Source organism: Sipha flava, unplaced genomic scaffold (assembly GCF_003268045.1).
Source record: "Sipha flava isolate LNK unplaced genomic scaffold, YSA_version1 50707_pilon_pilon, whole genome shotgun sequence".
In the NCBI taxonomy this organism is placed as follows: domain Eukaryota; kingdom Metazoa; phylum Arthropoda; class Insecta; order Hemiptera; family Aphididae; genus Sipha; species Sipha flava.
Window position 1 is genome coordinate 1 of NW_020273414.1, and position 15,585 is coordinate 15,585.

The 15,585-nt window shown below is 28.0% G+C and overlaps 1 protein-coding gene across 1 annotated transcript; it reads left to right on the forward strand.

Annotated features, from left to right (window-relative positions):
- Positions 1–73: 73 nt before the first annotated feature.
- On the forward strand, positions 74–14,504 carry LOC112690479 (small G protein signaling modulator 1-like; the record flags this gene model as incomplete). The annotated part of the gene is made up of 13 exons (XM_025564498.1): positions 74–232; positions 422–562; positions 646–797; positions 10,373–10,408; positions 11,484–11,551; positions 12,115–12,282; positions 12,601–12,735; positions 12,813–13,002; positions 13,248–13,527; positions 13,587–13,844; positions 13,899–13,995; positions 14,061–14,125; positions 14,409–14,504. Coding segments are annotated over 13 exons (1,845 nt in total), but the record flags the coding sequence as incomplete, so codon positions are not given.
- Positions 14,505–15,585: the final 1,081 nt, after the last annotated feature.

Genomic DNA, 15,585 nt, shown 5'->3' on the forward strand with positions numbered 1-15,585 from the left:
TGTGTGTGTGTGTGTGTGTGTGTGTGTGTGTGTGTGTGTGTGTGTGTGTATGTGTGTAAATGTTTAATTTTTAATAACTATTTCATTTTTAGTTGGACCATGTGCTTTAGATTATTCGCGTACTAAGTCACATGATCAATTTTGGACAGACCCACCTGCTGATGAATTAGTTCAAAGACACCGTATATCAAGTGCTTATCATATATCTCCACCTTGTCGTACTCCTATAAATGTATGTTGTTTTTAATTATTTTCTTAAAAATAATATTTTATATTTATTTCCAATATTTTAACTGTCATATCATGTTATTAAAAAACATTAATTAATTTGATAACAACACGGTGTTTAAAATGTCTTACATCTATATCTTAATTTCTTAACACACTCAAACGAATATATAATTCATTCAAAATATTTCAGTACCGTAGAAACCTACATGCTACAAGTAACGATGATAATCAAAGACAGCCTCCTATATCTGCTAAGGACTACGTGGAATCATTGCACCAAAATAATAGAGTTACTTTACTATACGGAAAAAATAATGTTTTAGTTCTACCGGTATTAAATTATTTGTCTATTTTAATGTTTAAAAGCACATAAAATTACATATAACGTTTGAATTTATAAATGTTTACTTATAGAAGGACGTAACTGAACCAATGGCAGGTTATTTATCCCTGCACCAAACTGCTAGCTCGTTAATTATAAAATGGACTCCAAATCAACTAATGAATTGTCATTCTCCTGGTACTAACCAGAACGATCATCCTGAAGTCGATCCAAACATCAAAAGGTTAGTAGGTATTCATACTTTATATATTTTTACTTTATGAAGATAAATATATTATACAAAAATAATTTATTATTAAATGCACTAACACTAATATAATATATTAAATATTATATATTATATATATATATACAATTAGATATTAATAATTATATTATAATTGAAAGAGTTTTCATTTTATATTATATTAAAGTAGATATTATAAACTATCAAATTATTTTATATTATGATTAGAACCATGTTCTCTCAACATTTCGATTTTATGTATAACAGTAAAATAAATAAAATGTAAGTTATGTCTGTCGAAAAGTGCTTACGTTATATGTTATATACGAATGGTTGGCTTGATAAATTTAAATCACACTAGAATGTGAACAAATGTCATATAAAAGTCAAACAATTAATTTTTTCTTATAAAATATTTTTAACATGGATGGAACAAAATTATTTTATAAAATTCTTTTTAATAAAATATTAAGTTTTAAAAATGAAATTTGTACTTCTGGGATAAAGTATAAAAGATTATTGACAGTCATGTTATGCATAAATTTCATAGGTGAATTTGAAAAATCACTAAACATAAGGTAATCTTAAATACTTCGTTGTTTTAAAAATATGGACATAAAACTTCTAAACCTACACTGAGAGGTAAGTAAAAAAATTATAGGTGACACGACTTATAATGACATGTGTTTAACGGAGCAATTTAAAAACAAAAGGTACATTTAATTTGTCTTTAGATAATTCAACATCACATCATCATTTAAAATTAAGAAATAAAAATTTAATATCTTTACCACCAAATACAACATCACATTGTCAGCTTCTAGAACAAGGTATAATACGAAATGTTTAAGTTATTTATCGATGGATAATACTTAAGCGAATATTATCACTGATCGAAAGGATGCTGACGATCTTGCAAAAATTATTATTATATTAGATGCTTTAATGTGGATTAAATAGCCTGTAGTGCAGGTTATTGTAATTGTAATTATTGTAGGTTATTATAGAATTGTTATGTAATAACAGGTATTTGTGTCGCTACATTTTTAAAAAAAATTCCGTTTTTTTTTTTTTTTTCTAAGAATATTTACAATCTGTCTCTGTGAGTTAGTATTATAAGTCTTATTCTTTTTAGTACTATTTTTTTGAACAGTTCGGCTAAAGTTGGGAATAAATTTATTGGTCTGTAGGAAGATGCTAGAAGTTATTGGCTTATTTAGTTTTGGTATGAGTACCTATTACAGTTGACAACTTCAATATTAGTAGGATATAAGAGAATCTTAGCATAGCATTGAAGATAATAGTAATTAGAATAATAGGTTTGCGAGGTAGATTTTTGAGGACTTTATTAGTAGTTAAATCATAACCTGGTGATTTCCCATTTTTTAGTTTTTTAATGAGGAACAATATTGCATTGGGGGGGGGGGGGTATGTTTAGAAGGTAATGACATAGGCAAAAGACTGTTAGTAAATTTTTCGACGGTTTATAAATGTTCAGAATTGGGTATTATGTTGACGTGTGGTGTGAAAATGTTTGATAAATGCTTACCTACCGAATAGCTTTATCAATATTAGAGATGGCTAATGTGCCATCTGAGTCAGTTAAGGAAGGGTGTTGTTCTCTTATTCTAAGTAAATTTTTAGTAGTTTTCTAGAGAGATTCGTCTATTTCGTTTAGCAATATGTATTTATTTTCAAAAAATTCTGAATTGTTTTTTTAATATTGATTTTTTTTAAATATTCGCGAGATGGTTAAACAGTTTTTTATCAGATGGATAATGATACTTTTTCTATCTAGAGTGTACTCATCGTTTTTCAGAAATTAGATTGATAATATTTTTAGGAAGATAATTATTGTTTGTGCTAGTTTTATATAATTTATTTTTTGGATATGAGGATTCGATACAGCAGTTTATATTGAAGTTAAAAGATCTTGAGTAGTGCATTATACATCTTTCTTATTTTTAAGAGGGATTTTTAGATAAGTTGTGTTATATGCATTATATCGGAAAATTTATCTTATTTAATAGGGCCTTGAGATAATTATAGATGAGGACAGTTTGAATCTATTGAAACATCCATAGTTAAAAGAACGGGGGGTGTGATCTGAGCTTAGGTCATTTAAATTAATAAGAGAATGCTCTGTGTCTAGGTAGTGATGATAGAAAAATTCGAGTGTATCTGAGTGCCTATTTTGGTGTTAAGGCCAAAAGTAGGGCCTTTTGTACTTATGAACGTATATGATTTATTTTTTGGTAAATTTTTGAAGTATTTTGCCTATTTGATTTTTTTAAATACATCACCATTGTGGATGTTAGGCATTAAAGTCACCATCGGCCAAAATATATTGAAATATATTAGAATTGATTTATTTGTCTTTAGGCTGTAGCCGAATAGAAAGGGAGATAGACTGAAGAGATTTCGGTAGGAATGTGGTTTAGTCATATCTGTATATTAGTTGATTAGATGATGGGAAGTTGAACATTTGAAAGCAGTTGATATTGTATTTTGGAAGATAGTATAATAGCAGATTCAACGTGGGCGGTTTTGCTTCAGTGATAGGTTCTGAAAATTTTAAAACCAAGAAAGAAGAGTTTAGTATTTGATTTACAGCGGGTTTCTGTTATGAGAGCTATGTCTATATATTTTTCTACTAATAAGTGAGGTAGTTTGGATTAATGTTGTTTTAGACCATTTGAATTCCATAATAGTTTTTTGAGTATATTTAAATTTGGATTGTTATTTGGCATTATTTATAAGTTTATCTATTACTGTTGTGAATAGCGATATGAGCAGATTTATCATTGATTTGAATTCGGAAATGAAAGAGAAAAGTATTAAGGCTACATCTGACTCAGATTTATTTATAGTTTAATTTGAAGGAGAATATTTAGATGTGGTGGGATAGATAGGTTGAGAGATTAGCTTTGGGAAGGATGAGGTGTCACTTATATTGAGTGAATTATGGTTGGTTTCAACGCCGGAATCCTCCCCTTTATTTACAATAGAACTATATTTCACTTTATTTTTTAAATTATATTTTTTGTTTGAAGCATTTTTACCATAATGGAGATTTTAAAGATCTTTGTGGACTTGGCAACCTGGGTAGTTAGCCGTGTGGTTACCACCACAGAGGATGCGTGTTGGTGGTTCGTCCTTGGGTTTATTGCAGGCGGAAGTAAGGTGATCACGTCTAATACATCTTAGAGGGTGGGCACAGTATGATTTGGAGTGATCATATTTCTGACAGTTTATACATTGTATAAATGATACAATAACGTATCATTGTACGTTTTTTTTTGTCAGGTTCTTCAAATTTTATTTTTATGTTCGGTATAGAGGTTATATGAAAAATATATTTATTTATTTCGGCAGATTCCAGGTCAGTGAAGAAAATTTGTTTGTAGTGATTTTGTTTAAGACATTAGATACATTATGGATTTTGAAAGGTCCGATTTCATCGATTGTAATGCCTATTTCCGTTTATGAAGTTGATGGGTGGATATTGCAAACCACAATTCGGAAATAGGAGTTGAGAAATGGCTATGGGAGCCGGCGACTACTGTTACGTATTTTATATAGCAATTATATTTACCAGTTTTTTTTGGAACGAGCAGAATTTACGTTGTTATAAATTCCTTTTGGAAGAGATAAGTGTACTCAGTTTTCTTTTACGCATTCGTAGGTACCGAAAACGTCGCGTTTCGTTGTTTGTGTGAAAAGAAAAAAAAAGCAATAAAGTTTAGAGGAATACACGCGTGTGCATCAAACGATATTCCGTACGACATAGAGGTTTGTCTTTAAAAATTTTCCTAAAGACAAAAATAATACAGTTCTTGAAAATGAAATAATTTTTGGTGAAAAATTAGTTAATATGCTAATATGTTTCCAAATCTTATGTAAGGTGTTTGTATGTATGTAAGAGTTTTTTTTCGCTCGACAGAAATCTGATATAGCATTGTTATCATGTCATTCATAACTACAAATAATGACGAGTAGGAAACAAATGATGAAATTGAAAAACTTGAGTACAATGTATTAAACAATTTTGTGATTTTTTATAAAAAAAAACAATTAACAACTTTTACTTTTCACATATAGATGGTTATAATATGTTAAAAACCATAGAAATTAATTTAAAAAAAAAAAACTGTGTAAATAATAAAATTATTTTAAAATAAACTAATATTAAAATTATTATATTAAATTTTATATTTTATATAAATATTATATTAATAATATATTATATTATTATAATATAATTATTATAATATATTATTAATTATAATAAATATTTATATATTTTATATATATTTTAATTTTCTATATAATTATATTAAATTATATTAAAACTGTACCTACATTATATCGTAAATCATAAATACATTTTTTAATACTTATATTAATATGTGTTATTTATTTAATATTTGTATATACTATTTAATGATCCCTCGAAAAGTATTGAACTTCTATTATTGGTCACCTCTGTATGACGGGCACCTTCGGTGACCGTTTTATGAAAGATCTACTATAGGTATTTACAATTATGTCTATATTTATAACGGTATCCGGAATTCTTATGTACTTCATCAATTAATTTATTACCTTCCGATGATGACAAGTTACAATACTAAATATATTATTATTAAACCAGTATGGCAGTATCCACCAATCTACTCAGTAGCGTAGTTGGAGTTCAATTAAGGAAGCTATTTCAAAATATCTCGAGAATAAATCAGTGTTAGGATTTATCTAGATAATTATTTTTTTATCTTATATAAATAAATTTAAATTATCTAAGTATTTATTTTAGCTAAAAATATCACTTATCTAGATAAATTCACATGATAAATTTTTGTGTGAAAATTAATTAGATCTGTTCGAAAATGTTTCATTTTTATTTCCATTGTCTCAGGCACAACTTATACGTAAAATAGCATACCAGGCTAAAAATATATGACGTTATTCTGAAAAGACTATACATTATTCTACACATAAGATATGTAGATTATACATAAGTAGTCTATATTAGATTATTACACGACCGATGTTATTTCCCAGAATTTTATAAATATTTTTAAATTATAATTAAAATACGAATAATAGAAACAGACGACTAGTTATAATCACCGCCATCCGTCAAACAAAATTCCATATAATATAATATTATTAAAATTTATTTATTGAGAAATAAAGATAAACCAGCCGTTGAAGACAATTGATAAGTCTGAAAAGCAAATACGTTAGATGCTATTAATCTACTTTGGGTTTTATATTTTGTAATAATTATAAATAAATCTGTATATATAAAACAGTAAGCTGATTGACTGCTATCAACACACAGCTCAAACCATTGGACGGATCTGGCTGAAATTTGGCATACAGATAGCTATTATGATGTAGACGTGCGCTAAGAAAGGATTTTTCGAAATTTTGAATTTAAAGGGTTGAAATCGGTTTAATATTTTTTGACCAGGTCGATAACTGCGCTATTGAAAATGAATTATATTAAATAAAACTATTAAAAAATTATTAAAAAACTATTAAAAACTATTTAAAAACTATTAATTTTATTTTTGGTAGTAAATGACTGGTAGTAAATTGTTCACAACATACTGTTGTCCCCATTGTTAGCGATGGTGCCTGTTTATTCCGAGCTCTTTCTTTTTTTAATACACGGAACACAAGACAATGCGATGGAGGTGCGATCACTAATTGTTGGACATGTGGTGAATGACTGGACCAAGTTTTCATTTATGTCCCACAATAGAAATGGTGATAATTACTCAACGGCCAATGAATATTATGCTGATATGATAAAAAATGAAACTTATGGTGGGCTTTGTGAGTTTATAGCAGCGGGATGTATATTTCCATTTAATTTTAAAGTTTATCGAAATGGTATCTTATACACGGAGTCCGGATCTAATGATTGTCCAGTAAAGCTTTTACGATTTGGACAAGATTTGCCCATTGGACATTTTGATGCTTATCTTCTTACTGCGACAGAAAACAATACTCAGAGTCGTATAGAGAAACTGGTCGATGAACGCGAACATTCACCTATTGCATCTTCAGTACACAGTAACATTTCTGCAAACATTTCACTATCCCAATCAAGTGAAACAGATCAATCTATTTCGTCCTGTCGAAAACGAAGGGCTAGATTTACTAATTACACAAGAAAAAAAACAAATAAAAAAAGCACAAAAAAAATATAGACAGAATCAAACTGAATTATAAGGAAAATGTATAAGGAAAATACTACTATGCGTCTATGGAAAAGCAAGATGCATTCAGGTATGGCATATGATCTAGATATTGCATATAGAACTGACACCTGTGTAGTTTTGGGTTCTATGACCTATAAGTGTCAGTGGTGCAACGCTTTGAAGTGGAAACATGAGACACTTGGTATGTGTTATAGCACCGGAAAAGTACAACTTGAGAGGTTAAAACAACTACCTGAACATCTCTACTGTTTGGTTAACGCACGTGGTACCCGGACAGGACGCACAGTACCTTCAAATCTATTTTGTCGGTGAAGACGAACGAGAAGTAAATATCCTAACTTAAAACCCATATATAAAAGATCTGAAAAGTGCCATCGATAAAATACCTCCTTCAGAGTCATTTAAAGTTGTAATACATGCAGATAAAAAACCACCAGAAGAACATAGAGGCAGGTATAATGCACCAACGGCAAATTAAGTTGCTTTAGTGTTAGTAGATCAGCAGTTTGATCGAAGAGACATCATCCTCGAAAACCGAAGTAACTCACTTCACCGTATCAGTGAGATACATCGAGCATACGACGCACTGCAGTATCCTTTAATGTTTTGTTGGGGGGATGATGGGTATGCAATCAATATACCACAACGCGATCCAAAAACCAAGTTTGAATACGCCAAAATTGAAACTGAAAGACTAAATTACATCAAAAACAACCAAGCCAAATTGCGTGCAGATAGTTATATTCATTTAAAAGATGCGATTGGACGACGAGACATAGAAGCTAATCAGTTAGGCCAAATGGTTATACTCCCGTCAACTTTTACTGGTGGGCCAAGGTACAAGCACGAAAGAACACAAGATGCTATGACCTACGTTAGACATTACGGTCGTCCTGACCTTTTTATTACTTTTACATGCAACCCTCGCTGGGACGAGATAAAAGAGCTCTTACTTCTCGGTCAAAGATCATATGATCGACATGGTATAATTGCAAGAGTGTTTCGGTTAAAAGTCAAAAAGACCATGAACTTATTGACAAAAGGTAAAATATTCGGAGAAGTGAGATGCTATATGTATTCAACAGAATACCAAACTGTAGAGAGGTTCAGATAGTTGTAAGCTATAACTTATCGAATAGGTTATGATAATAACTAATTTAATATGTATAAAATATTATTTCAAAAATCTTAATTAATTTAAATTTCAATAGATTTAACAAAATTTAATCTTGGCAGGTTACATACATTTATATACTTAAACCCGGCAACGACGGGTAATTCAGCTAGTGGACTATAAAATATCTATCAACTAATTTTAACATGCACATGATGATGTACAATGAAACATTATTTCGTATACACAAATACACTATTATACCTTTATTTACATTAGGTGTGTGAAGTTAGTGGAAAAATTCGAGCTCTAATTTCCGCTATGGCACCATTATTTAGTGCTGAATTAGTGCTATTCAATTCTACCGTTTTCGAAATTAGTGCTATATACAGTTAAAAGTTACAAGGGGGCTTACTTTTTTCCGCTAACTTCACGTAGCGGGTGCACCATCATTGTCTTTGTATTGTATGTTGTATTATTTCATTTAACAATACTTGAAAATGTATTAAATACTATACCTGACTGTTTCTTTAATCAACTGTGTAATTTTTATTAATGTCAACTTATATCTTTAATATGTGCTTTTTAGATTAAAGTTTACTATAATACGTAATATAATTTTTAATATGTAATGCCATGGGTGAAAGAGGTTATACGTAGTTTTTTCCTAGATTTTTATAAATATTACTATTCGTATTAACACACTGTGAAACTTCAAAATATTACATATGAATACCAATAACCACTTGTAGTAATCTCTATACGAGTAGTTTATGAAATATTTAAATAATGTGTCTTCATTATATTTACGATTAAAACTCAGAGTAAAAGAATAATCGATATATTCTGTTTGGTTTTTTTTTTTTTTTTAATTGCCAATTATAATTTTAATAAAATGAAAATGCATCTAGTTTACAATCCAGTGTGGAACGAAGTGTACCTTAAAAACACAATTTTAGATTCTGAACGGTGCGTTGAATATATTTTTTTGTAATGGTATATTTGGGTTTTATTTTATTTATTTATTTATTTTACTTTTTTGATCTGTGTACACCATAAGTAGTCGTAATAATTATGCTTCGATATTCAACTACAGTATCTTGTATGATGGAAGAGTGAGTCTAGTTGGTGTATTGGAAACCGTCAAATAGCACCAATTGAGCACTAAAATTTAGTGCTATCGCGGATTTTAGTGCTGAGGGTGCACCAGCTGCGACGAAATACGGAAAATTCCATATCTCAGAGGGAAACACAGCACTAATTTCGAAAACGGTAGGGTCGAATAGCATTAATTGAGCACTAAAATTTAGTGCTATCGCAGATTTTGGTGTTGACGTTGCACCCGCTACGTGAAGTTAGCGGAGAAAAGTAAGCCCCCCTTGTAACTTTTAACTGTGTATAGCACTAATTTCGAAAACGGTAGGATTGAATAGCACTAATTGAGCTCTAAATAATGGTGCCATATCGAAAATTAGTGCTCAAATTTTTTCGCTAACTTCATGCACCTATTTATATTTAAGAAAAAGTTGTATTACTTAATTTGAAGTATTTTTTGTTTCTTTGATATATAATTTTCTTAATAATGTTTATATTTTATTATAACCTGAATTATTTCTAAAAATATTAATTAGGTGTATTTTGTTTTTGGTTCACATGACTTCTACTTTAGAGTAGGTTGACTTCCCTGATTTTTATTTATACTTTTGTTACTCCTTAATCCCTTATTGGTTACTTATATAATATGTGTTGATGTTAATGTTTGGTGATACACAAATTGACATAATAAATTAAGATAAAGGTAAACATATTATACAGGCATGTACATGTACTTACATGATATATACATTTTTTCAAATTAGTTATTTCAATTTTAATTTCTATAATTATCTGTAACTTATCTAGAAAAAATATTTTTATCTTTTATCTTTATCCAGATGATTTTTTTATTATCTGTTCCTAACACTGGTATAAATACTATATTATTTTATTAGGCTATAGACTTTAACCGTGATTAACATATCACCAATAAAAAATTCCAAATGGAGGGACAATTCACGCATCACCCCTCTCCCTTTAAGTTACACCCCAGAACACACCACTAAATAGTGATAGTACAATAGTTCCAAAATAATACCTTCACCACGCCAATGTACTTATCCCGAGATTATGTATAAAATGAATTATTTTAGTTATGGAATAACTTCTATATTTTTTATATTTTACAGCATGAATTATACGAATTACATTTTACGTATTATCAAGTATAGTATTACATTTTAGTTTTAAAATTTTAATATCTCATAAGAACTAAATGTTGTATGGAAGTGTAGAATATAGTAATACAGCCTTTTATTTCAACATTAAGAAAATTTAAATATTAATATGAATTTATTGATTAATATTTAACTTTAAACCCAATGTAATAGTAATTTTCCCCTTCTTATTTTGTTATTATAATTTTTATAACATATTCTTGAATATTTTCTAGTAAATAATACAAGCCATATAGATATTGTTACTGTATAAAATATAATTCCATTTAAAACTATATATACTCGTATCTGAAAAATACTTAAAAAAAATTGATTTACAAATTTCGTAATAGAGCTTTCAACTAATTTTAGTTTTTTTAATTTATTAGATGACTAATTTATTATTCGAGTATAATCTATAATTTAAATTTTCAAAACAAAATATTAAATAATTTTATAATATTTATTTTACTTTCTATATAACTTTTTGTTGTATTGTCTTAATAATTATAAAAGATATGTTGATGTACATTATATATACTCTTAAATATATATAAATACAGTGGCGCACGCAGAGGGGAGGTTAAGAAGTTGTAATTCTACAATATCTAGGTTAAAATTTACAAATTTTACAAGTTTGAAATATGAAGAGCTAGTATTGAATACTAGTATCTAGGAATAGTATCATTGATTATAGAATAGTCTATTCTATTATCAATAAATTATTTAAGTCAAAATATATAAAGGATTTGCATAATTTTGTTTATTGTAAATTTTTACCTTGACAACCCTCCCCCCCTCCCCGAAAAGTATCCAGTGTGCGCCATTGTATAAATAAGATTAATTCAGTACTAAATTAATATTTATAATTATTAATATCTATCGTTTATATTTTTAAATAATGTACAGAATATTACTTTAACTATATAGTATATACGTATGTTTTCAGTATTTATATACATACTAAAATAAGTATTGATGAAGTAATATATTTAAAAAAAAAACAGCATGTTATTTAATTGAACTTTACATTTTTCATAAAAGTAGTTTGTTATTAACAATATTGGATTTTTAAATGTTACAGCCAGTATTGGGACTATGCAATGAATGTTAATGTAGATGAAATAGTGTATGTCCATTGTCATCAACAAGGTATTTTACTAATTATGTAGTATTAAAAAAATAATTTTTATTTAATTTTGGTTGTTTTTTTTATAATAAAAAGTGTTATAAGTGTTACTGTTTCTGTACTGAGCCCTCATGGGCGTTTACTTTCAATAAATAAATAAGTATATACTTTATTTAATATAACAGCTATCCATCTAAATATCTATCATTCTATTTATATTAATGAAAATCGTTAATTAATTCTTGTACCTAATAATAAAGTATTATTAATAAACACCATTATGTAAATATTAAGTGAGAATTCATTTTTAATAGGTACGATATTTACCTCGATTTTCTTACAAGAAATATTTTATTATATAGTAGATTATGTTGAATTTTTATGTTAAACACTATAACAACTCATTTTTTTAATTAGATAAAAATTGGCATTTCTATACATTTTAATCTAAGTATTTTTTTTATTGAGTTAAATAAAAAATAAGGAATATTAAAGTTTACCCAATATTTGTTAGAATTTTATTCAATAGACATATCAATTGAATATATTAAATAACCACTAATACCTACCTAATATGTATTTGTAGGAAATGACAATGGCGGAACTATAGTATTAGTTGCACAAGATGGTGTGCAACAACCACCAATACATTTTCCTCAAGGTGGTCACTTACTAGCATTTCTTACTTGTTTAGAAAATGGTTTATTACCTCATGGTCAACTGGACCCTCCGCTATGGCCTCAAAGAGGAAAAGGTAATTCATTTTCATCTATTATTTATGTGAATGATAGTGTCTTAAATATAGTTGCTTATAGAGATAATTTCTATACTTTCATTTTAATAAGATAAGTTTATCTTATAAATATAATTTTACAAATAAATATATTTATAATATAAGTTTATTTTTGATTTATGAACACAGACCTTTGGTCGAAAACCATTGTTTTTGTTTTATTGCATTATATTAAAAAAATCCAAATAAAATAAATTTAATTAATTAAATGTACTTATTTTAGTGAACTTTAAACTTTTAATTAACCATATCTATTCTTATATAAATATATTTGTTTAGGAAAAGTATTTCCTAAACTACGTAGAAGAGGACGATCACAAATACAAGATATTTCAAATGATTTATCTAGTAGTACAGAAGAATCACGAGATTATGTATTTCAAATAATTAGTAAAGCTAGACATGAAGAATTTTGTAAGTCTTAACTTAATATAATATGATTTATTATAATAACATAAATTCTGTGTAAAGTAAATTTTTATTTTTTTTAGTATCTAGAGGAGAAGAAATTTTAGATTCCAAAATTTGGTCTATGCCTTTAGCTGCAAATAATATGCTTAACCGAGTAAGAGGTCATTTAGAGTCATCGTCAACTAATTCATCATCCTCTACATCTAGCAGTTTAGATCCTGTAGCGTCTCCATTATTAATTAGCAATCAAAATATGAATAAAGATACAGGGTAAAATAAAGTATTATATTTAACTTAATTTCACATTTTTATTCGTTTAATATTTTGATACTTTATAGTTGTAATGTATCTATATTTAATTAAAAATTACCTTATTATTATTTTTTATTTAATGAATTTAAAAAACTGATAGGTAACTGTAAAACTATTAACAAATTTAAAAACACCCTATCTATATTAATTTACTTTTTAAAGTATAATTTCTGAATATGTAATGTTTTTCATTCAATCATTAGTGATTCGTTACAAATATTATGCGAAACCATGAAGAAACAAATCATATCAAGAGCATTTTATGGGTGGCTGGCATATTGTCGTCATTTGACAACTGTACGAACTCATTTATCTGGTCTCGTCAATACTATAATAGTAGATTCTAATGAAGCGGAAGCAGGATTAACTAAAGAAAAATGGTATTCATTTAAAAATGACTGTGATCTTGTTAATGATGAAGTGAAGTTTGAAATTTTTAGACTAACTTATTTTGGTGGAGTTCAACATGACATTCGAAAAGAAGTATACTATTTATCTTGATGAATACTATAATTTATTATTTAATATATTTAAATTTTTAGGTATGGCCATTTTTATTAGGACATTATAAATTTGGAAGTACAGTTCAAGAACGCAATGCTGTTGATTTACGTTGCAAGCAAGAGTATGAAACAACAATGTCTGAATGGATGGCCGTTGAAGCAATTATCAGACAAAAAGATCGTGAAACTATGGCAGCTAATTTAGCAAAGCTTTCTAGTGAAAGTACTTCTGGTGGAGATGCACCACCGCCCACTCCAAACAACTCAAAAGTTCTTAGTCAGGAACTCAGTAATGACGTAAGAGTACAAATATTAGTAATGGATACTCTATTAAATAATTATGAAACACAGGTATTTGAAGATAACATAAATTTTTCATCTGATGAAGATAATCCTCCGGTGGTTGATGACACTCAATTAGAAAATAATATTGATTTGTGTGACAGTAGTATGTACCTAATGTTTCAAATTTATTATTAAACTACATTTTTATAAATGATTTTATTATTTTAGCAAATAATCATCCAAATGCAGAAAAGCATATAGAGAATTTGCCAAAAGTAATTGATTGTGATAAAGTAAGCTACAAAAAATTGGATTCATCTTATAATTATTTTTTAAATTTTCCATTGAGTGGAGATAAAATATATGCCTAAATATGTTATGTAATATTATTTCTCACCTCATCTTGTCACATTGTAACATTTAAGTTTTGTAAAACTTGAATAGGAACAAAATTTCCTGGTGGTGACAATATTGTCAAGAAGTTTAACAGGGAAATATTTTCAAATATTTTTTTGAGAAATGTATAATTTTTTTTTCATAGTATAATTCCATACTCATATGCACTTTAAATTTCAGAAATCGCTATCGTCAGATGAAGGATTGGGTAAAGACGAAGTTACTGAAAAAGAAATGACCATTAAAATTGGAATTAAAAATGAGTCTGAAAGTAAATATATTAAATTTATTAATTTACAATTTATTTTCTTTATTACACTATTAGGTATCTAAAAGTAAAATTGCTTTTCATATGCATCTTTAAGATTAATGATTAGATAGTAACATTTCCTGTTTAAATTTTAGTTATATTAAATTTTGTTAAAAATTCTGCAGAAACTTAAAAATTTTAGTTTCTACTTGGCTATGAACCTAAGAAGATACAATGTATTTATCTAACAGAAGACTGCCAGTATAAAATTAAAGATTCGTGTTAGTAAGATAATCGTAAATAGAATCGTAATAGAATAATCGTAAGATTATTAAAAAATTGATACATATGTGATCTATGTGATATATGATATTGTGAAATCTAATGGACAGCAGCTTAAATTCTTAGGTCAATATATTGTAGTTTAGTATTGATTTGTATCATGAAATGTTAATGCATTTAATCCATCTACTATGTAAAAAAATTAATTCCAAATTCAATCACTACAATTTATTTAAAAGCCTAATAGTAAAAACTAATTTTTTTCGTAACTATTTATTATTATATTTTCCTCTTGTGGAAGGAGATCAGAATACTTCGACGGTTCCTCAGCCAGTCGTAAGAGGCGACTAAATGAGGTTGCTTCAGGTTGAGCACCAGTGTAAATTTTTGTCAAATAGTATGAGCAGTTCAAAACAGTACATAGGCGATTTGTCCCATATTGGTTGTCCAGAGAAGTGACAAATAAGATAAAGTATCATAGTTAGTGGCAGAGGAGTCCTAGATGATGAATTGTGTGATACCAATTGGACAACTAATGTGGTAACTGATTCACCAATTATGAGTTCAGGTCTACCCAACACAGGTCATATCAACGGTGTAGGGACATCATCAATACGCCCTGGGTTAAATCTGCGTCTAGGTATGAAAGATAGATATAAAGTGAAAATAGGACATAGAATGTTGGTAGAACGTTAACAGATAGAAGTGTTGAGGAGGAGGAAAGTTAATATTTATTGTGGTCAGAAAACTAAGTGAAAAGGAAAGAAAGCAAAATAAATAGGAAAGGGCCATGAAATAATATATTCCGGTAGAAATAGTACTGGG